The following is a 21,565-nucleotide window of genomic DNA, read 5'->3' as shown; positions in this document are numbered from 1 at the left end:
CCCCACTAAAAGCCCCCTGAACAGGCCAAAGTCTTCCCCTCTGAGGTCTGACACCTGCACTCTGCTCCTCTCCTTCCTCAGGCTGCTCAAGAGCTGCACCCCCCTATTTCATGGTCACTACAGCCAAGGATGACACTGGTTTTCACGTCCCTCACCAGCTCTTCATGGTTTGCAAGGACCTGAGCCAGGTGAGCATCGTCTATGTTGGTCCAGCTGGTGGCTTTCCTAAGAAATTGCTCCAACATCCTCCAGAAACCTATTGGTCTGTTTTCACAGTGCTGTCTTCCCCCTCCAATGAAAGTCAGGGTCATTAAAGCCCCCAGAAAGAGCCCCAGGTCACTGATCTGGAGACTTCCTTGAGTTGCTTAAGTAAGAGCTTGTCCACCTCCTCCCCTTGATTGCAGGTTCTTCATTTCCCGCCACGATGTTGCCCAAGCTGGCCTCTCCTCCGATCCTCACCCACAAGGGCTCACCCAACCTGTTGACCTCCAGATTCATTGGACTCTTTGAAGAGTGTATCATCAAGAGGGTGAGTAAAGGATGGGGGAGAGGAGAACCAGAAGATGTTGAGAACGTAGGCCCGCAGGTGGAGACCCCAGTGCAACGTGCTTCCAATTCATGCAGTGGCTTGCATCTACCAGAGAGAGATGGGACTGAGCTGGCCTCACTGCAGGGGTGGGGATCAGTCACTTCCACACAAGCACCAAAGGAATCGGAGATGCCGCCTGGGGTGTCTGTCACACACCTGCTCTGAGGGGACGTGGCTTTCCTGCAGGTCCTGTGCTGTCCCTGCCAGCCACAGGCAGTCTTGGTGGAGAGCCTTGGCGTCTCACAGAGCCCTACAGGCCTGTATTTGGCCATTCAGTGAGCAGCTGCCCTCCCTTAGGTCGGGCTCCATGGGGATGTGTGAGACAACTCTTGTCACAGCCAGTGCACAGCTCGTCAATAGAGGTAAAGACGGGAGAAAGAGAGGGACTTCACTCTCCCTCGGGCACAGAACTCCATGTGGTCAGCTGAACACCTCTATGGGCGGCCCTGAACAGCGTGAGTAGGGAGAGGTGGCGATGTCCTAAATGTGGGCATCTGCCGTCATTTCAGCTGGCATCCTCACCAGGCCGCAGGATGATGCCCCCAGATGTTTCCCAGTCTCTCAGTACTGCTCCATTACCGTGGACTACGTCTGGCACCTCAAATGCCAGCAGGGGCTTGTGTGTCAACTCCTGGTCTCCATCTCTGACAGTGAGACCACAGAAAAGGAGTGCAGGTGCCTATTTGTAACAGGCGCCACGACCGAAGCAAGGGGAATCGCACCTCCTGTGGGTTTGTGGCAGGCAGGGGAGGGAGCTGAGGTCCCTTCCAGCCCCAGCACTACAAATCCAGCATGAGATGCCTCCATTGACTCAGCTGATTGCCTTCCCTCAGCATGGCTAAAGGAGATGCCTCCCTGGCAGTGTCCAGGTGTCCTGCCTCATGATGGGCCAAGGCAGGGGGATTCTCAGACCTAACTGTGTCTGGGAGAGGAGAAAGGACATTGCTGCAACCAGGTTCCTGGAGAGCCGCAGGGAGACCTGGAGGGAGCGCCGAGTGGGGTGGGGGGCAGAGAAAGTGACGTCTTGGGCAGGTGCCCTCCTCCGGGGCTGAGACAGGCTCCTGGGGTGGAGGGAGCTCCTGGGAAGCAGGCAGCAGTGCAGAGAGACAGCTCTGCCAAGGAGCAACTCCTCTGCCAAGCGCAGCAGGGCTCTGGGCAAAGGAGTAGGGCAGAGCGAGATTAAAGGCAGGCTGGAGTGGGAGGAGAGAGGAGAGCTGCAAGGGAAGAAGCCATTCCAGCCCTTGACACGGGAAGTCTCTTGGTGCAGGGCAATGCAGCTGCCGTTGCGGGAAGGGTCTCCGAAAGCGTTCATAGCCTCCAGCCTCCAGGGTCTGTCAGGAGGCCACCCAGCCCAGGGGCTCATGTTAGACAAGGAGGAAGGGGTGAAGGCAGGGTGTGCAGCCAGAGCTGCGCAGGGCATTTCAGAGGGGACTTTTGCAGAGGAAGAGTAAGGCAGGGGATACCTTACAGGTAAAGAGCTTTCCTGAGGCTGTGCTTCCAGTTTCCTGCTGTTTCAGGACAAAGGGAAAAGGCACTGCTGCATTTGGCGAGGGAGCCTGAGAGTCCTGAGCTGCCACGCTGAGAGATCAGTAGGTCTGGTAGGAGCCAAGGCAACTGCTTCCATCCACTCCTCTACCTCCAGAGAGCACCAGCATCACCTTTGCTGGCCTCAGCAGGGTTTCTCTGACCTGCTCCTTACTGCCTGCAAGTGGTGAGTACCTCTAGAGATTGCCTGGAACTTCAGGTCAGAGCTGAGCAGACAGGAGTGGGTGATGGGGTCTGTGATCCCTGACAGGGAAAAACTGGAGGGCAGAGAAACAGTTCCCGGCAGGGATAGCTCCAGGCAGCAGAGACATGGGCAGAGAGCTCTAGGAACCTCCAACCCCAAATGGCATGGGAGGGAGAATTTGGGAAGCTCCCTGTCATGCCCTCCAATGCAGACACCTTCCTCTGAGCAAGACCCCTGCTCTCATCTCCCACCCAGCACAGCCTCTGCCCTCAAGGCTGTGTGGTCCAGGGCAGGAGTTGCCTCCTCTGCAGCCAGAGCTCTGGCACAGCAGAGGGGCATCTCTCCTGACACGTGGCCGCTTCCCTCTGCAGGGCAAAGGGGCTGAGAGCGACTGCCCTGCGCTTTTGCTAACTGGGAGGTGCTGTGCTCTGCTGGGTAAGGAGAAGGCTTTCCTGAGTGCCCGGACGCCTCTCCTCTCCTTGCTTCCCTTAGGAGGAGAGTCACAGAGTTCTTCTTTGTTCCTCCACCTGCTTGTGCTGCTCTTCTTCCTGCTCGTGGGGTCCCTGGCAGTAACGGTGGTGGTGTGGGGCAAGGGGTGGGGGTGTGGAGTGCCTGCTCTGGCCCTGACCTGGAGGGCGCTGCCCTGGAGGTGTTTCCATGGGACCAAGGTGCCCAAGCCCTCTCTTCATTTTTCAGGCTCCAGACACTGCACTCAGTGCTTGGGCAATGAGGCACTGCTTCCCTTAGCAGAGAGCACCTTAAGACACCTGATTATGCTGGACAGGGAGTCCTGCGGGGCTGTGAGCATCCCTCCAGAAGGGCACAGCTCTCCTGCAGGACCTAGGAGATGTCTGAGAGCACCCGATCTGCCCATGCCAATCAGCATCCTTGCCCTGTCCTCTTCCTCATACTCCGCAGAGCTGTGCTGGAAAGGAGAGGTGTTTTGAACTCTGCACCTGGAACAGGACCCCTCTGCTCCCAGGACACTCCAGTGTCTTTTGCAGAGCAACCTCTGGGTGCAGTCGTCCTGCAGCTGAGAGCGGTGCAAGCCCAGAGCAGCTGGGCACCAGGCTGATGGACAGAGCAGCCCTCCTGCATGGGAGCACTGACGGAGGTTTGCACTGAGGCAACGGGGCAACCGGGGAATTTCAGCCCTTCCAAGACCATTTCCCAAGTGGGATGGGGGTGTCTGAATACTAAAACACAGTATAACGCAACATATTTGCTGCACCTCATCTCCCACCATCCTCTGGGGAAGAAAGCGTCCTTCTGGGCTTTTTGCCCTCCGCTCTAGTGCAGCACAGGGAACTCCTCCCCAGGAAGCCTCCCTCCAAACACCCGGGGCTGTTGCTGCCTCCATGGGTCCTTGCTGGAAAGCAGGGCTGACCCTTCCGGAGCCCCTGGGGAGAGGGCACGGCTCTGCACAGCACACTCAGCCAGCACAAACCAGAGCTGAAGCCTCGGAGCTGAGTAACAGCCCCCCAGGAAAGAAAAGCACCCTTAGGTATTGCACAATGAATGAATGAAATTTGGCTCAGAGAAGCTTCTCTGAATTTTTCTCTTTTCTCTCCTTTGGCAGTTTCCATGCCCAGAAGCAGCAGATGTCCAATAGCAGCTCCACGAATGAGTTCCTCCTCCTGGCATTTGCAGACACACAGGAGCTGCAGCTCTTGCACTTCTGGCTCTTCCTGGGCATCTACCTGGCTGCCCTCCTGGGCAACGGCCTCATCATCACCGCCATAGCCTGTGACGACCGCCTCCACACCCCCATGTACTTCTTCCTCCTCAACCTCTCCATTCTTGACCTGGGCTCCATCTCCACCACTCTCCCCAAAGCCATGGCCAATTCCCTGTGGGACACCAGGGCCATCTCCTTCTTGGGATGTGCTGCACAGGTCTTTTTCTTTCTCTTCTTCGTTGGAGGAGAGTATTTTCTTCTCACTGTCATGGCCTACGACCGCTACGTGGCCATCTGCAAACCCCTGCACTACGGGACCCTCCTGGGCAGCAGAGCTTGTGTCCACATGGCAGCAGCTGCCTGGGGCACTGGGTTTCTCAGCTCTCTCCTGCACACGGCCAACACATTTTCGCTACCCCTCTGCCAAGGCAATGTCCTGGACCAGTTCTTCTGTGAAATCCCCCAGATCCTCAAGCTCTCCTGCTCAGGTGCCTACCTCAGGGAAGCTGGTGTTCTTGTGGTTAGTGCCTGTTTAGGATATGGGTGTTTTGTATTCATTGTGGTGTCCTATGTGCAGATCCTCAGGGCCGTGCTGAGGATCCCCTCTGAGCAGGGACGGCACAAAGCCTTTTCCACGTGCCTCCCTCACCTGGCCGTGGTCTCCCTGTTTGTCAGCACTGCCATGTTTGCCTACTTGAAGTCCTCCTTCATCTCCTCCCTAGTTCTTGACTTAGTGGTGGCAGTGCTGTACAGTGTGGTGCCTCCAGCAGTGAACCCCCTCATCTACAGCATGAGGAACCAGGAGCTCAAGGATGCCCTATGGAAAATGACCCAATGGCCGCTGTTTCATCGAGAATAACCTGCCTTCCCTTCTCATCACATTTCCCAGAGTCTTTCTTAGGCCAGGGGTCTGTCTTCTTCTCTCGCAATAATCCTGCTTCTAGGTAATTTTCTGGGCTTATACTACTTGTCTTGAGGCTTGATCTTATTGTGTCTGAATGTTGCACAACACTGTGTGCTATTTGGCATGTACAATAGCAGCTCTTCAATAAATCAGAATCTCGCAGGTCCAGTGCCTGAAGGCTGGGCTCTTCCTCCAAAGCTGCTGCCAAGAAAATGTCCAAGGAAGTGTTTTTTTGAAGAGTCTGATCTCTTGTATCCTCAGTGTTTTGGGAGTTAAGCTCATGGTACTATTGTGTTCCACTGGACCAAATGTTCTGGATTTAAAAGCTCTCTTCTTGGTGTCCAGGGGCAGGGGAGATGGTCCATGAGCTCCCATTCTCTCCTCAGGTTTCTTCATGTATGACAGGACTGATGGCATATACGAGACTCCCTGGAAATGAATTTGGAGGGGTGAGGAGAGGAGAGGATGGGGACCCACCATGTGCCCTGGGGTTGAAATGAATGGAGGCTCAGAAGGTGAAAGGCCCTCAGATTTGAACCCCCTCCAAAAGCAAAACATGAAGCTATTGAAGCTGTTGAAGTGTCCAGAGCACAAGTCTTACGAGGAGCAGCTGAGGGAGTAGGGGTTGTTTAGTTTGGAGAAGAGGAGGCTGAGGGGAGACCTTATGGCTCTCTACAACTGCCTGAAAGGAGGTTGTAGTGAGATGGGGCTCGGTCTCTTCTCCCAAGTAACAAGTCATAGGATAAGAGGAAATGGGCTCAAGTTGTGCCAGGGGACATTTAGATTAGGTATTAGGAAAAATGTCTTCCCAGAGAGAGTGGGTAGGCATTGGAACAGACTGCCCAGGGAAGTGGTACAATCACAGTCCCTGGAAGTATTCAAAAATCGTGTGGATGTGGTGCTTAGGGACATGGCTTAGAGGTGGACCAGGCAGTGAGGTTAAGAGGTTGGACTCGATGATCTCTGGGGTCCTTTCCAACCTTAACAATCCTATGATTCTATGATTAAACTGAGGTATGCAAAACAAGGACTCTGCCATTGGAGTCAGTAGGAGCCCAGCAGGCAGAGGGCAGGGAGAGTGCAGAGATGCAGGAGCAGCCTGAGAAGCGCCAGGACTCTCATGCCGTCCTGGGGATTGGAGCTGGTGGGAGCAGAGGAGGGGCCAAATTCAGTCAGCGTTGGGCGTCACGTATAATATGAATTCAGGAGAGACAGAGAGCGCCTAACCTCTGTTTCCTTGTGCCCTTGGGGCCAGCACCATCCCTGGGGCTGATGCGGAGCCTGAACCCCCCCTCTCTTCTCCCCAGCAGCTGCTGTGCCCTTCAGAGGGGCTGGGGCTGTGGGGTGAGTGCCCAGAGCTCTGCAGCACCCTGTGGTGGGCACTGCCATGGGGCCAGCCGAGACTGGGCTGCTTTGCTGCACTGGGCTGGGGAGAGGGCAGGGGAGGTGGGGAGAGGTGGGGAGGGGCTGGGCTGGTCTGGGAAGTGCCCGGGAGAGGAAAGCAGCAGTGTAGAGCTAAGCTGTGTGAGTGTGCAGGGTGGGGGCAGCCAGCAGGGTGCTGACAGTGCAGAGTCAGGCATCATGGTGAAGGAAGCAAGGCACCGAAGGTGCAGAAGAGAGGGGCCAGGTCTGTGCCATGTTCCCTGGACACTCTGCGGAAGCTGCCCTGGTAAAACTTTCCCAGATCCATCCCACACACTGGCTATTTCCATCTCTCTTGGGACATCCCATCCTTGAGAAGGGACCTCTGCTGCATGGTCACCCCCATCCTCCTCTGGGGCTCAGTGATACCCAACTCCACCACCAGTGTTCAGAAAAAGGGAAGCAGTTTCCTACTGACACTTATTACACACAAGCCCAATAGCTCTTGCCACAGCTGGTCTCTCAGCCAAGCCCGTTCTCAGGCAGATCCAGCTTGAACAGGTGCTCATGGCCTTGTCACAACAAATACTGAATATCTCCATTGATTGAGATCCCACCAACTGGAGTGGGTTCTTGTTCCTGTGCTTTGTTCTGAATGATTTCTAAGTAACCCCTCTCTCTCAGCCTCTCCTTGTCCATAATGTGCTCCAGGTCCCAGACACCCTTCTGGCCTCTGCAGGACTTGCTCCAGTCTGTCAGGGTCTTTCTTCTGCTGGGAAGCCCCATGCTGCATGCAGCAGTCCTGATGTGGTGCTTCTGTAGTGGGTTAGCCTTTGCCAGTATCCATACACCCACCCAGCTGCTCACTCACTCCCCTGCCTCAGCAGGACAAAGGGAGAAAATAAGATGGAATAACTCCTGGATCAAGATAAAGTAAAGGAAATCAGTTACCGATTGCCATCATGGACAAAGACCCGTTGACTTAGGGAAGATCAAATTCATTTGTTGCCAATTATAAAAAGATTTGGATTGTGAGAAACAATGAGAAAAATATTAAAGACCATTCCCCTCACACTTTCCCTCAGGCTCAAATCACTCCATTGTTCCCAGTTCTTCTACCTACCCCAACACCACCAGGAGCAGGGGGGATGGTGAAGAGGGGGTTAGGAGTCAGTAAAGAACACCTCTGTCACTCCTTCTTCCTCACACTTCTCCCCTGCTCCAGAGTGCGTCCTCTCCATGGGATCCCACCATACTTCTGGTCAAGGCTAGGTGTTGTTCCTTTCTTTCTCTCTTACTTTTCTCCTTTATACTCACAGAATCATGGAAATGCTGAGATTAGAAGGGACCTCTGGAAATCGTCTAGTTCAACCCTCCAGCTGAGGCAGGGTCAGCTAGAGCAGGTTGCTCGGTACCTTGTCTAGCTGAGTTTGGAATATCTCCATGGATGGAGACTCCATAGCCTCTCTTGGCATCTTGTTCCAGTGGTTGACCACCCTCACAGTCAAAAAGTGCTTTCTTGGGTTCAGATGGCATTTCATGTGTTTTTGGCTGTGTCCATCACCCCTTGTTTTGTCACTGGGAACTACTGAGAAGAGTTTGGCTCCCTGGTCTTCATGCCCTCCCGTCAGGTATTTATACACATTAACAAGATCCCTCCGCGCCTTTTCTTCTCCAGACTGAACAGTCCCACATTTCTCAGCATTTCTTTCTATGAAAGATGCTGCAGTCCCTTAAACCAGCTTTATGGCCCTTTGCTGGACTTGCTTTCGTAGGTCAACAACTTTATTGTAGTGAGGAGCCCCGCACTGGACACAGCACTCCAGATGGGGCCTCCCCAGTGCTGAGTGGAGGGCAAGGGTCACCTCCCTCCATCTGCCAGCCATGCTTTTCCTAATGCAGCCCAGGAGGCTGTTGGCCTTTGCCATGGGGGTGCACTGCTGGCTCATGCTCAGCTTGTTGTCCTCCAGGATATCAAGGTCCTTCGCTGCAGAGCTGGTATCTAGCTGGTCAGCTGGTCAGTGTTGCTGGATCACAGTCTGTCCTCCCCCAGGGACTTTCTCAGCAGCACCTTGTCCTTCTTGCAAATCAGCTCCACCTCTGGCACAGGCCCCACAGTGCTGCAGAGTCACCTGGGACAGCAAAGCCCTCTCCTGCCAGGGCTGCACAGCCCAGGCCTCTTTCTCTGTGCCCTTGGGGACTGCAGCTTTTGCTCTCGGTGTGGGAACCTCATCCATCATTATGGCACCACCTGCCACCCACTCCAGCGTGCCTCTGCTGGGAAGCCAAGCCTTTCCACACACGGGGTCCCATCTCTGGGCACCAGGTTTCTATGTGACAAGTCTGCCCTTGGCCCTGGTGCCACATCTGAGGTGCTGCAACCCAAATGGGCACCAAGCCCAGAGCCTGGGGCACAGAGAGCGGGAGCCCCCTGTGCCATCACAGAGCTGTGACATCAGTGGAATAAGAGCTGAGGTAGAGAAGTAGAGGTTCCACAGCTTTTCTCATAATGGAGATATAGCGTCTTGAGGAGAGACTGACAGGGGAGATGAGAAGTGGGTTAGCCTTGTGTGATGTGAGGACATCTCATATATGGAGGGTCTCTCTGGGACATGTTACAAGCTAGATGTTGGCTTGTGTGTTGGTCAGCTTCTAAATGGGCCACCCACTCCTCTTCTCTCCTGGGTCTGGTACTCCCAAAAGAGGAAGAGCTGGTCAGGCATGTGAAGACCTGAAGGCTGTAGTGGCCATGAAATTGTGGTCTCCAGATCCTCAGGGACATGGGGAAGGAGAGGAGCAGAGAGCAGACCCTGCACATCAGGGAACAAGAATTTGGCCTACTGAGGGCACTGGCAGGTGGGATCCCATGGGGGCATTGTCAGGGCCCTGAGAGCACCCATAGACCTTCACAGCCCTGACCAGCATTACCTGTGGCTTCCACCCCCACCTCTGTCCATGGGCCCTGGAGACCATTTATGCCCACTTTCACCCAGCTTGATCTGTACTGTAGGTGTACGGGTCTCCAGACACAGCCAGAGACACAGCCTTGCCTGTCCATGAACCTTGTTGAGTCAGACTTGCACACTTCCCAGCTTGATTCTTTATGGGGCGTACAAGGGAATGACAGCATGGCCCTCCAAGTGCCAGACCCCGGCTAATTCACAGAGGCCTACACTCTTTTTGCTGCCTTTCCTCCCATCACTTGGTCAGGCTTTGGGAGGAGAGGAAGGCAAAGCAGGTGAGGTTTTTGGGTGCCAATGACTGAAATGGGGGAGCAGATCCCTCACACGTGAAGTGATCTAAAGGCTAGGCTAGTTGAAAACTGTAATCTTCAGCTCCTTTCTTGGAGGCCTGAAATCTTCTACAGGAACCTGGAACTCTGAAGTTCCCTCAAAATCCCTCTCTTTTAGCAATGAAGTTGATAGTACCCAAGCCTCTTGGTTTCGGCTGAGACAGAGTTAATTTTCTTCCTAGTAGGTGGCACAGTGCTGTGGTTTGGATTTAGGATGAGAATAATGCTGCGAGAACACTGATGGTTTACTTAAGTAGTATTTCTCTTAGTCAAGGAGTTTTCAGCTTCCCATGCTCTGCCAGCTGCACAAGAAGCTGGGAGGGAGCACAGCCAGGGGGCTGACCCAACCTGGCCAAAAGCCTGTTCCATACCATATGACGTCATGCTCAGTAAATAAACTGGAGGAAATCTGCTGGGGGGCAGCGATTGCTGCTCGGGGATGGGCTGGGCATCAGTCAGCGGGTGGTGAGCAATTGCATTGTCCATCACTTGTTTTGCATGTTTTCTTGTTGTTGTTGTTGTTGTTGTTGTTATTATCATCATTATTTTATCTTCCTCTGCTCTCCTATTAAACTGTCTTTGTCTCATCCCACAGTTTTGTTTTGTTTTGTTTTTCCCAATTCTCTCCCCTATCCCACTGCGGGCAGGGGAGCGAGCAAACGTCTGCATGGTGTTCAGCTGCCTGCCCAGTTAAACCACAACAGCCCTTCTTCTGAACCGCTTTAGGTATGTACTTTTGGATTGGGTATCATGCCATATATTGCAAATACTGATTTAATTGGCATTGCCCAAAGTGGCTACCATGGATGCAGACTGCTCCACTGCAGGTATTTCTATTTAGGCAGATTAGTGCTGTTGTTGTTGTTGTTATTTTTGTTGCAGATACTGGTATTGTTGGGGAAATCACACAAACACTTGAAGGGTAATGGAAGGATTGCCATCTTCGTGGCCCTCCAGTGAAGCGGCTCCTCTTTGCCCATGTCTCACTGTCATTGCACAGGCTCTAAACCTGGGCAAGGATTCTGGATGTGGTGTGAAAAGTGCCGAGCAGAGGGGGAGAATCACTTCTCCTGCCTGTGGCCCTGCTCACACAGCCCAGCATCCTCTGCTGGCTCACGTTTTGCCTAAGGGAACTCAAGGACCACCAGAGCCTTCTCCACAGAGCTGCTGCCCAGCCACGCAGCCCCTGGCCTCTGTCACTGCAGCCTGTAACTCCCCTGCTCAGTCCTTGGGCCTTTTTAGAAGATGTATGCAAGAGTTGCCTTTGGCTTTCTCCAGTCATGATGACCTTCCAGAATGTAGCAGAGCAGCCCTGCTATGACCTCGGCCTGGTCTCTCAACAGCCACAGCCTTGGATTCATCCCATCTGGTCCAAGGGACTATTAAGGGCTGACCTTCCCTAAGTAACCCCTGACTTGATCTCCATCCACTGCTGGATTTCACCTGCGGTTCTGCCTCTTAGGCACACGGAACTGGGAGACCTTGCTGGTGAAGACAAAGGCCAAGAGTGCCTCACACCTATCTACACCTACCTAATGCAATTCAGCAGTGGCCACATGTTGTCTTCATTTCTTCTTTAACTGTTCCTGAAATGGTAACATTGTGCCCTTGAACTCCCTTGCAAGTGTCAACTCTAAGGGAGCTCTGGCTTTCCTAAAACCCACCATATTTCTGAATTCCTCCTTTGTTTCAATCCTTGCATCCACCTCTTGTATGCTGCTTTTTTCTATGGAGCTTCCCCCATGAGTCTGCTGTTTCCCCACGCTTCTCCCTTGAGATCTCTGCTTGTTTTCCTGACTCTTGGTCTGCACACACTCGGACTTGAAAGACACTGTCCTTGCAGACCAGCTGTACTGGGCTCTGCTGTTCTTCTGTGCTGCTCATAGGGGATCCCCCACTTAAAGTCACAAGACCAGGCCAAAGTCTGCTGCTTTAAGGGCTATCATCTGCACTCTTCTGTTCTCCTTCCCCCTGGGAGGTGACACCCCACTATTGCATGGTCACGACAGCCAAGGCTGACACTGGTTTTCACGTCCATGGCCAGCTCTGCCTTCTGTGAGAGTAACAGATGCAGGTGAGTGTCACCATTTTTGGCCAATCTGGCAGCTGTGCTATGAAGTCCTGTGTCCCAAACTGTGTCCCAAACCCCACCAGAAACCTCCAGGTCTGTTTGCATGCTGTTGTGGTCTCTCTCCAGTGAATGCCAGGGTAATGAAAGTCCACAGGGGGACTTCCATGGCTTCTTTGTCTCCCACCACAATGTCACCCATACTAGTCTTCTCTGACACTCACCCGCAAGGGCTCATCCAATTTGTTCATCCCATAGAGGAGCTTCACACATCTAAGCAGCTTCTTCACACTGGGGACACCTCCCTCCTCATCCTTCTGGCCTGTCTCTCCTGATGATCCTGTACCCACCCATCACAGCACCCCAATCATGTCAGCTGTCCCAACACACCTCAGCTGTTACTCCCTCAAAGTGGGATGAAGAGATTGCATGCAGAGCTCCAGCTCCTCCTGCCTGTGCCCAAGGCTGAGGGCGTGGGTGCATGTCTGGGCTGCAGCCCCTCAGCTGTGGCACCTTTGGGCTGAGAGCAGACTTGCAAGAGGGAAACCTGCTGCCAAGTGCCCAAGGCCTCAAGTGTGCAAAGGCTTTGCTTCAGAGCAGAGACATGCTGGAGTGGATAGCAAATGGCAATGTAAAGAAGAAATGAGGTGCCCACAAAAGCGGCAAAACCTGCTCTCTCCAAGGCCAAAGAGAAACGCAGCTGGGCTGTGCAGTCTGAGCAGGAGAGGGGTTTGCAGTCTGTGGTGTCTCTGCAGCCTCTGTGGTGGTGGTGAATCTGATCTCAGGAAGGAAGAGATGATGTTGAGAGTGCCCTTGGGTGTGGACATCCCGTGATGATGGAGAGAAGAACCAGCAGGGTTTGAGAGGGAATGCACACGAGTGGGGACCCTGGTGTGATGTGCTTGGTCTTCATGCACTGCCCAGCACCTGCTGGAGAGAGAAGGGACAGACCTCACGTCAGTGCAGTGGTGGGATGCAGTCATGGGCTCAAAGGCACCAAATCTGTCTGAGATGCCCTGGGGGGTGCCTGTCACACAATGAGTCTGAATGGGGAGGGGGTTCCTGGATAGGCCCTGTGCTGTCCATGTCAGCTGCATGCAGTTGGGCTGGAGCATCCTGGCATCTCACATAGCTCTACAGGCCTGTATTTGGCTACTAAATTAAGATTCAGCTGGCCTGAATTAGGTTAGGCATTTAGAGTGCAAGGGATGGACTTGACAAAACTGCCATTCTACTTGAAGGACATGTAGAAAATACAGCTGATGGAGAAGAGAAAGAGAGAGACTGAGCTCTCCTTATGGCACATGGCTCCATTTGGTCAGCTGAAGACCTCTATAGGCTGCCCTGGACATAAGCAATATCTAGAGGTTCAGTTGTCCTACATGTGGGCATCTGCTGTCATTCCACCTGGCACATTTGATTTCTCACCAGCCTCCAAGAAGTTGCCCCCAGATGCTGCCCTGTCTCTCAGCATTGCTCCATTAGAGCTTGCAGTTACCTGCACATATCCTGGACCACCTCCTGAACCTCAAATGTCACCATGTGTTTGTGTCTGAACAGCTCACTCCTGGCCTCCATCTCCAGTAATTAGCATGGGAGCTGAGACAAGAAGCTCACATGCAGGTGCCTGTTTTGTGCACACCTGAAACTATGCAAGAGGAATCCCAGCTCCTGGGGGTTGTGGTCTGCATGGGAGGGAGCTGAGACCCCTTCAGTAGTGTAAGAGAAACTACACTACAGGAAGTAAGTCTCTATCCCCAGCTGTGGGAGGGAACATCAGTGGTTACTTCAGCCTGTTTTACAGCAGGTTTCCCTGGAGCCCCAGGGACACCTGGAGGGAGCCCAGAGGGGCAGGGAAAGTGCTGCCTTGGTCTGGGCCTCTGCTGCTGAGCTGGGCTGGGCTCCTGGGCTGGAGGGAGCTCCTGGCAAGTGGGCAGCCCTGCAGAGAGACAGCTCTGCCCAGGAGCAGCTCCTCTGCAAAGCACAGCAGGGGGAGCTCAAGGATGCCCTATGGAAAATGACCCAATGGCCGCTGTTTCATCGAGAATAACCTGCCTTCCCTTCTCATCACATTTCCCAGAGTCTTTCTTAGGCCAGGGGTCTGTCTTCTTCTCTCGCAATAATCCTGCTTCTAGGTAATTTTCTGGGCTTATACTACTTGTCTTGAGGCTTGATCTTATTGTGTCTGAATGTTGCACAACACTGTGTGCTATTTGGCATGTACAATAGCAGCTCTTCAATAAATCAGAATCTCGCAGGTCCAGTGCCTGAAGGCTGGGCTCTTCCTCCAAAGCTGCTGCCAAGAAAATGTCCAAGGAAGTGTTTTTTTGAAGAGTCTGATCTCTTGTATCCTCAGTGTTTTGGGAGTTAAGCTCATGGTACTATTGTGTTCCACTGGACCAAATGTTCTGGATTTAAAAGCTCTCTTCTTGGTGTCCAGGGGCAGGGGAGATGGTCCATGAGCTCCCATTCTCTCCTCAGGTTTCTTCATGTATGACAGGACTGATGGCATATACGAGACTCCCTGGAAATGAATTTGGAGGGGTGAGGAGAGGAGAGGATGGGGACCCACCATGTGCCCTGGGGTTGAAATGAATGGAGGCTCAGAAGGTGAAAGGCCCTCAGATTTGAACCCCCTCCAAAAGCAAAACATGAAGCTATTGAAGCTGTTGAAGTGTCCAGAGCACAAGTCTTACGAGGAGCAGCTGAGGGAGTAGGGGTTGTTTAGTTTGGAGAAGAGGAGGCTGAGGGGAGACCTTATGGCTCTCTACAACTGCCTGAAAGGAGGTTGTAGTGAGATGGGGCTCGGTCTCTTCTCCCAAGTAACAAGTCATAGGATAAGAGGAAATGGGCTCAAGTTGTGCCAGGGGACATTTAGATTAGGTATTAGGAAAAATGTCTTCCCAGAGAGAGTGGGTAGGCATTGGAACAGACTGCCCAGGGAAGTGGTACAATCACAGTCCCTGGAAGTATTCAAAAATCGTGTGGATGTGGTGCTTAGGGACATGGCTTAGAGGTGGACCAGGCAGTGAGGTTAAGAGGTTGGACTCGATGATCTCTGGGGTCCTTTCCAACCTTAACAATCCTATGATTCTATGATTAAACTGAGGTATGCAAAACAAGGACTCTGCCATTGGAGTCAGTAGGAGCCCAGCAGGCAGAGGGCAGGGAGAGTGCAGAGATGCAGGAGCAGCCTGAGAAGCGCCAGGACTCTCATGCCGTCCTGGGGATTGGAGCTGGTGGGAGCAGAGGAGGGGCCAAATTCAGTCAGCGTTGGGCGTCACGTATAATATGAATTCAGGAGAGACAGAGAGCGCCTAACCTCTGTTTCCTTGTGCCCTTGGGGCCAGCACCATCCCTGGGGCTGATGCGGAGCCTGAACCCCCCCTCTCTTCTCCCCAGCAGCTGCTGTGCCCTTCAGAGGGGCTGGGGCTGTGGGGTGAGTGCCCAGAGCTCTGCAGCACCCTGTGGTGGGCACTGCCATGGGGCCAGCCAAGACTGGGCTGCTGGGCTGGGCTGGGGAGAGGGCAGGGGAGGTGGGGAGAGGTGGGGAGGGGCTGGGCTGGTCTGGGAAGTGCCCGGGAGAGGAAAGCAGCAGTGTAGAGCTAAGCTGTGTGAGTGTGCAGGGTGGGGGCAGCCAGCAGGGTGCTGACAGTGCAGAGTCAGGCATCATGGTGAAGGAAGCAAGGCACCGAAGGTGCAGAAGAGAGGGGCCAGGTCTGTGCCATGTTCCCTGGACACTCTGCGGAAGCTGCCCTGGTAAAACTTTCCCAGATCCATCCCACACACTGGCTATTTCCATCTCTCTTGGGACATCCCATCCTTGAGAAGGGACCTCTGCTGCATGGTCACCCCCATCCTCCTCTGGGGCTCAGTGATACCCAACTCCACCACCAGTGTTCAGAAAAAGGGAAGCAGTTTCCTACTGACACTTATTACACACAAGCCCAATAGCTCTTGCCACAGCTGGTCTCTCAGCCAAGCCCGTTCTCAGGCAGATCCAGCTTGAACAGGTGCTCATGGCCTTGTCACAACAAATACTGAATATCTCCATTGATTGAGATCCCACCAACTGGAGTGGGTTCTTGTTCCTGTGCTTTGTTCTGAATGATTTCTAAGTAACCCCTCTCTCTCAGCCTCTCCTTGTCCATAATGTGCTCCAGGTCCCAGACACCCTTCTGGCCTCTGCAGGACTTGCTCCAGTCTGTCAGGGTCTTTCTTCTGCTGGGAAGCCCCATGCTGCATGCAGCAGTCCTGATGTGGTGCTTCTGTAGTGGGTTAGCCTTTGCCAGTATCCATACACCCACCCAGCTGCTCACTCACTCCCCTGCCTCAGCAGGACAAAGGGAGAAAATAAGATGGAATAACTCCTGGATCAAGATAAAGTAAAGGAAATCAGTTACCGATTGCCATCATGGACAAAGACCCGTTGACTTAGGGAAGATCAAATTCATTTGTTGCCAATTATAAAAAGATTTGGATTGTGAGAAACAATGAGAAAAATATTAAAGACCATTCCCCTCACACTTTCCCTCAGGCTCAAATCACTCCATTGTTCCCAGTTCTTCTACCTACCCCAACACCACCAGGAGCGGGGGGATGGTGAAGAGGGGGTTAGGAGTCAGTAAAGAACACCTCTGTCACTCCTTCTTCCTCACACTTCTCCCCTGCTCCAGAGTGCGTCCTCTCCATGGGATCCCACCATACTTCTGGTCAAGGCTAGGTGTTGTTCCTTTCTTTCTCTCTTACTTTTCTCCTTTATACTCACAGAATCATGGAAATGCTGAGATTAGAAGGGACCTCTGGAAATCGTCTAGTTCAACCTCCAAGCTGAGGCAGGGTCAGCTAGAGCAGGTTGCTCGGTACCTTGTCTAGCTGAGTTTGGAATATCTCCATGGATGGAGACTCCATAGCCTCTCTTGGCATCTTGTTCCAGTGGTTGACCACCCTCACAGTCAAAAAGTGCTTTCTTGGGTTCAGATGGCATTTCATGTGTTTTTGGCTGTGTCCATCACCCCTTGTTTTGTCACTGGGAACTACTGAGAAGAGTTTGGCTCCCTGGTCTTCATGCCCTCCCGTCAGGTATTTATACACATTAACAAGATCCCTCCGCGCCTTTTCTTCTCCAGACTGAACAGTCCCACATTTCTCAGCATTTCTTTCTATGAAAGATGCTGCAGTCCCTTAAACCAGCTTTATGGCCCTTTGCTGGACTTGCTTTCGTAGGTCAACAACTTTATTGTAGTGAGGAGCCCCGCACTGGACACAGCACTCCAGATGGGGCCTCCCCAGTGCTGAGTGGAGGGCAAGGGTCACCTCCCTCCATCTGCCAGCCATGCTTTTCCTAATGCAGCCCAGGAGGCTGTTGGCCTTTGCCATGGGGGTGCACTGCTGGCTCATGCTCAGCTTGTTGTCCTCCAGGATATCAAGGTCCTTCGCTGCAGAGCTGGTATCTAGCTGGTCAGCTGGTCAGTGTTGCTGGATCACAGTCTGTCCTCCCCCAGGGACTTTCTCAGCAGCACCTTGTCCTTCTTGCAAATCAGCTCCACCTCTGGCACAGGCCCCACAGTGCTGCAGAGTCACCTGGGACAGCAAAGCCCTCTCCTGCCAGGGCTGCACAGCCCAGGCCTCTTTCTCTGTGCCCTTGGGGACTGCAGCTTTTGCTCTCGGTGTGGGAACCTCATCCATCATTATGGCACCACCTGCCACCCACTCCAGCGTGCCTCTGCTGGGAAGCCAAGCCTTTCCACACACGGGGTCCCATCTCTGGGCACCAGGTTTCTATGTGACAAGTCTGCCCTTGGCCCTGGTGCCACATCTGAGGTGCTGCAACCCAAATGGGCACCAAGCCCAGAGCCTGGGGCACAGAGAGCGGGAGCCCCCTGTGCCATCACAGAGCTGTGACATCAGTGGAATAAGAGCTGAGGTAGAGAAGTAGAGGTTCCACAGCTTTTCTCATAATGGAGATATAGCGTCTTGAGGAGAGACTGACAGGGGAGATGAGAAGTGGGTTAGCCTTGTGTGATGTGAGGACATCTCATATATGGAGGGTCTCTCTGGGACATGTTACAAGCTAGATGTTGGCTTGTGTGTTGGTCAGCTTCTAAATGGGCCACCCACTCCTCTTCTCTCCTGGGTCTGGTACTCCCAAAAGAGGAAGAGCTGGTCAGGCATGTGAAGACCTGAAGGCTGTAGTGGCCATGAAATTGTGGTCTCCAGATCCTCAGGGACATGGGGAAGGAGAGGAGCAGAGAGCAGACCCTGCACATCAGGGAACAAGAATTTGGCCTACTGAGGGCACTGGCAGGTGGGATCCCATGGGGGCATTGTCAGGGCCCTGAGAGCACCCATAGACCTTCACAGCCCTGACCAGCATTACCTGTGGCTTCCACCCCCACCTCTGTCCATGGGCCCTGGAGACCATTTATGCCCACTTTCACCCAGCTTGATCTGTACTGTAGGTGTACGGGTCTCCAGACACAGCCAGAGACACAGCCTTGCCTGTCCATGAACCTTGTTGAGTCAGACTTGCACACTTCCCAGCTTGATTCTTTATGGGGCGTACAAGGGAATGACAGCATGGCCCTCCAAGTGCCAGACCCCGGCTAATTCACAGAGGCCTACACTCTTTTTGCTGCCTTTCCTCCCATCACTTGGTCAGGCTTTGGGAGGAGAGGAAGGCAAAGCAGGTGAGGTTTTTGGGTGCCAATGACTGAAATGGGGGAGCAGATCCCTCACACGTGAAGTGATCTAAAGGCTAGGCTAGTTGAAAACTGTAATCTTCAGCTCCTTTCTTGGAGGCCTGAAATCTTCTACAGGAACCTGGAACTCTGAAGTTCCCTCAAAATCCCTCTCTTTTAGCAATGAAGTTGATAGTACCCAAGCCTCTTGGTTTCGGCTGAGACAGAGTTAATTTTCTTCCTAGTAGGTGGCACAGTGCTGTGGTTTGGATTTAGGATGAGAATAATGCTGCGAGAACACTGATGGTTTACTTAAGTAGTATTTCTCTTAGTCAAGGAGTTTTCAGCTTCCCATGCTCTGCCAGCTGCACAAGAAGCTGGGAGGGAGCACAGCCAGGGGGGCTGACCCAACCTGGCCAAAAGCCTGTTCCATACCATATGACGTCATGCTCAGTAAATAAACTGGAGGAAATCTGCTGGGGGGCAGCGATTGCTGCTCGGGGATGGGCTGGGCATCAGTCAGCGGGTGGTGAGCAATTGCATTGTCCATCACTTGTTTTGCATGTTTTCTTGTTGTTGTTGTTGTTGTTGTTGTTATTATCATCATTATTTTATCTTCCTCTGCTCTCCTATTAAACTGTCTTTGTCTCATCCCACAGTTTTGTTTTGTTTTGTTTTTCCCAATTCTCTCCCCTATCCCACTGCGGGCAGGGGAGCGAGCAAACGTCTGCATGGTGTTCAGCTGCCTGCCCAGTTAAACCACAACAGCCCTTCTTCTGAACCGCTTTAGGTATGTACTTTTGGATTGGGTATCATGCCATATATTGCAAATACTGATTTAATTGGCATTGCCCAAAGTGGCTACCATGGATGCAGACTGCTCCACTGCAGGTATTTCTATTTAGGCAGATTAGTGCTGTTGTTGTTGTTGTTATTTTTGTTGCAGATACTGGTATTGTTGGGGAAATCACACAAACACTTGAAGGGTAATGGAAGGATTGCCATCTTCGTGGCCCTCCAGTGAAGCGGCTCCTCTTTGCCCATGTCTCACTGTCATTGCACAGGCTCTAAACCTGGGCAAGGATTCTGGATGTGGTGTGAAAAGTGCCGAGCAGAGGGGGAGAATCACTTCTCCTGCCTGTGGCCCTGCTCACACAGCCCAGCATCCTCTGCTGGCTCACGTTTTGCCTAAGGGAACTCAAGGACCACCAGAGCCTTCTCCACAGAGCTGCTGCCCAGCCACGCAGCCCCTGGCCTCTGTCACTGCAGCCTGTAACTCCCCTGCTCAGTCCTTGGGCCTTTTTAGAAGATGTATGCAAGAGTTGCCTTTGGCTTTCTCCAGTCATGATGACCTTCCAGAATGTAGCAGAGCAGCCCTGCTATGACCTCGGCCTGGTCTCTCAACAGCCACAGCCTTGGATTCATCCCATCTGGTCCAAGGGACTATTAAGGGCTGACCTTCCCTAAGTAACCCCTGACTTGATCTCCATCCACTGCTGGATTTCACCTGCGGTTCTGCCTCTTAGGCACACGGAACTGGGAGACCTTGCTGGTGAAGACAAAGGCCAAGAGTGCCTCACACCTATCTACACCTACCTAATGCAATTCAGCAGTGGCCACATGTTGTCTTCATTTCTTCTTTAACTGTTCCTGAAATGGTAACATTGTGCCCTTGAACTCCCTTGCAAGTGTCAACTCTAAGGGAGCTCTGGCTTTCCTAAAACCCACCATATTTCTGAATTCCTCCTTTGTTTCAATCCTTGCATCCACCTCTTGTATGCTGCTTTTTTTCTATGGAGCTTCCCCCATGAGTCTGCTGTTTCCCCACGCTTCTCCCTTGAGATCTCTGCTTGTTTTCCTGACTCTTGGTCTGCACACACTCGGACTTGAAAGACACTGTCCTTGCAGACCAGCTGTACTGGGCTCTGCTGTTCTTCTGTGCTGCTCATAGGGGATCCCCCACTTAAAGTCACAAGACCAGGCCAAAGTCTGCTGCTTTAAGGGCTATCATCTGCACTCTTCTGTTCTCCTTCCCCCTGGGAGGTGACACCCCACTATTGCATGGTCACGACAGCCAAGGCTGACACTGGTTTTCACGTCCATGGCCAGCTCTGCCTTCTGTGAGAGTAACAGATGCAGGTGAGTGTCACCATTTTTGGCCAATCTGGCAGCTGTGCTATGAAGTCCTGTGTCCCAAACTGTGTCCCAAACCCCACCAGAAACCTCCAGGTCTGTTTGCATGCTGTTGTGGTCTCTCTCCAGTGAATGCCAGGGTAATGAAAGTCCACAGGGGGACTTCCATGGCTTCTTTGTCTCCCACCACAATGTCACCCATACTAGTCTTCTCTGACACTCACCCGCAAGGGCTCATCCAATTTGTTCATCCCATAGAGGAGCTTCACACATCTAAGCAGCTTCTTCACACTGGGGACACCTCCCTCCTCATCCTTCTGGCCTGTCTCTCCTGATGATCCTGTACCCACCCATCACAGCACCCCAATCATGTCAGCTGTCCCAACACACCTCAGCTGTTACTCCCTCAAAGTGGGATGAAGAGATTGCATGCAGAGCTCCAGCTCCTCCTGCCTGTGCCCAAGGCTGAGGGCGTGGGTGCATGTCTGGGCTGCAGCCCCTCAGCTGTGGCACCTTTGGGCTGAGAGCAGACTTGCAAGAGGGAAACCTGCTGCCAAGTGCCCAAGGCCTCAAGTGTGCAAAGGCTTTGCTTCAGAGCAGAGACATGCTGGAGTGGATAGCAAATGGCAATGTAAAGAAGAAATGAGGTGCCCACAAAAGCGGCAAAACCTGCTCTCTCCAAGGCCAAAGAGAAACGCAGCTGGGCTGTGCAGTCTGAGCAGGAGAGGGGTTTGCAGTCTGTGGTGTCTCTGCAGCCTCTGTGGTGGTGGTGAATCTGATCTCAGGAAGGAAGAGATGATGTTGAGAGTGCCCTTGGGTGTGGACATCCCGTGATGATGGAGAGAAGAACCAGCAGGGTTTGAGAGGGAATGCACACGAGTGGGGACCCTGGTGTGATGTGCTTGGTCTTCATGCACTGCCCAGCACCTGCTGGAGAGAGAAGGGACAGACCTCACGTCAGTGCAGTGGTGGGATGCAGTCATGGGCTCAAAGGCACCAAATCTGTCTGAGATGCCCTGGGGGGTGCCTGTCACACAATGAGTCTGAATGGGGAGGGGGTTCCTGGATAGGCCCTGTGCTGTCCATGTCAGCTGCATGCAGTTGGGCTGGAGCATCCTGGCATCTCACAT

The 21,565-nt window shown here is 53.0% G+C and overlaps 1 protein-coding gene across 1 annotated transcript in view; it reads left to right on the top strand.

Moving 5' to 3' along the window:
• The first annotated feature begins 424 nt into the window (after positions 1 to 424).
• The window catches only part of LOC148051291 (olfactory receptor 14A16-like), a 78,041-nt gene continuing 56,900 nt past the window's right edge, over positions 425 to 21,565 (top strand). Inside the window, exons 1-2 of the mRNA XM_087738188.1 lie at positions 425 to 529; positions 1,155 to 1,239. Of these exons, the coding sequence (XP_087594314.1) occupies positions 425 to 529; positions 1,155 to 1,239 (190 nt within the window). The remainder of the gene's footprint in view (positions 530 to 1,154; positions 1,240 to 21,565) is intronic.

Source organism: Nipponia nippon, unplaced genomic scaffold (genome assembly GCF_047370975.1).
Source record: "Nipponia nippon isolate SJK-2023a ecotype South Korea unplaced genomic scaffold, ASM4737097v1 scaffold_60, whole genome shotgun sequence".
NCBI classification, from domain to species: domain Eukaryota; kingdom Metazoa; phylum Chordata; class Aves; order Pelecaniformes; family Threskiornithidae; genus Nipponia; species Nipponia nippon.
Note: the sequence above shows the minus strand (reverse complement) of the source record. Positions and strands in the feature narration are given on the sequence as shown.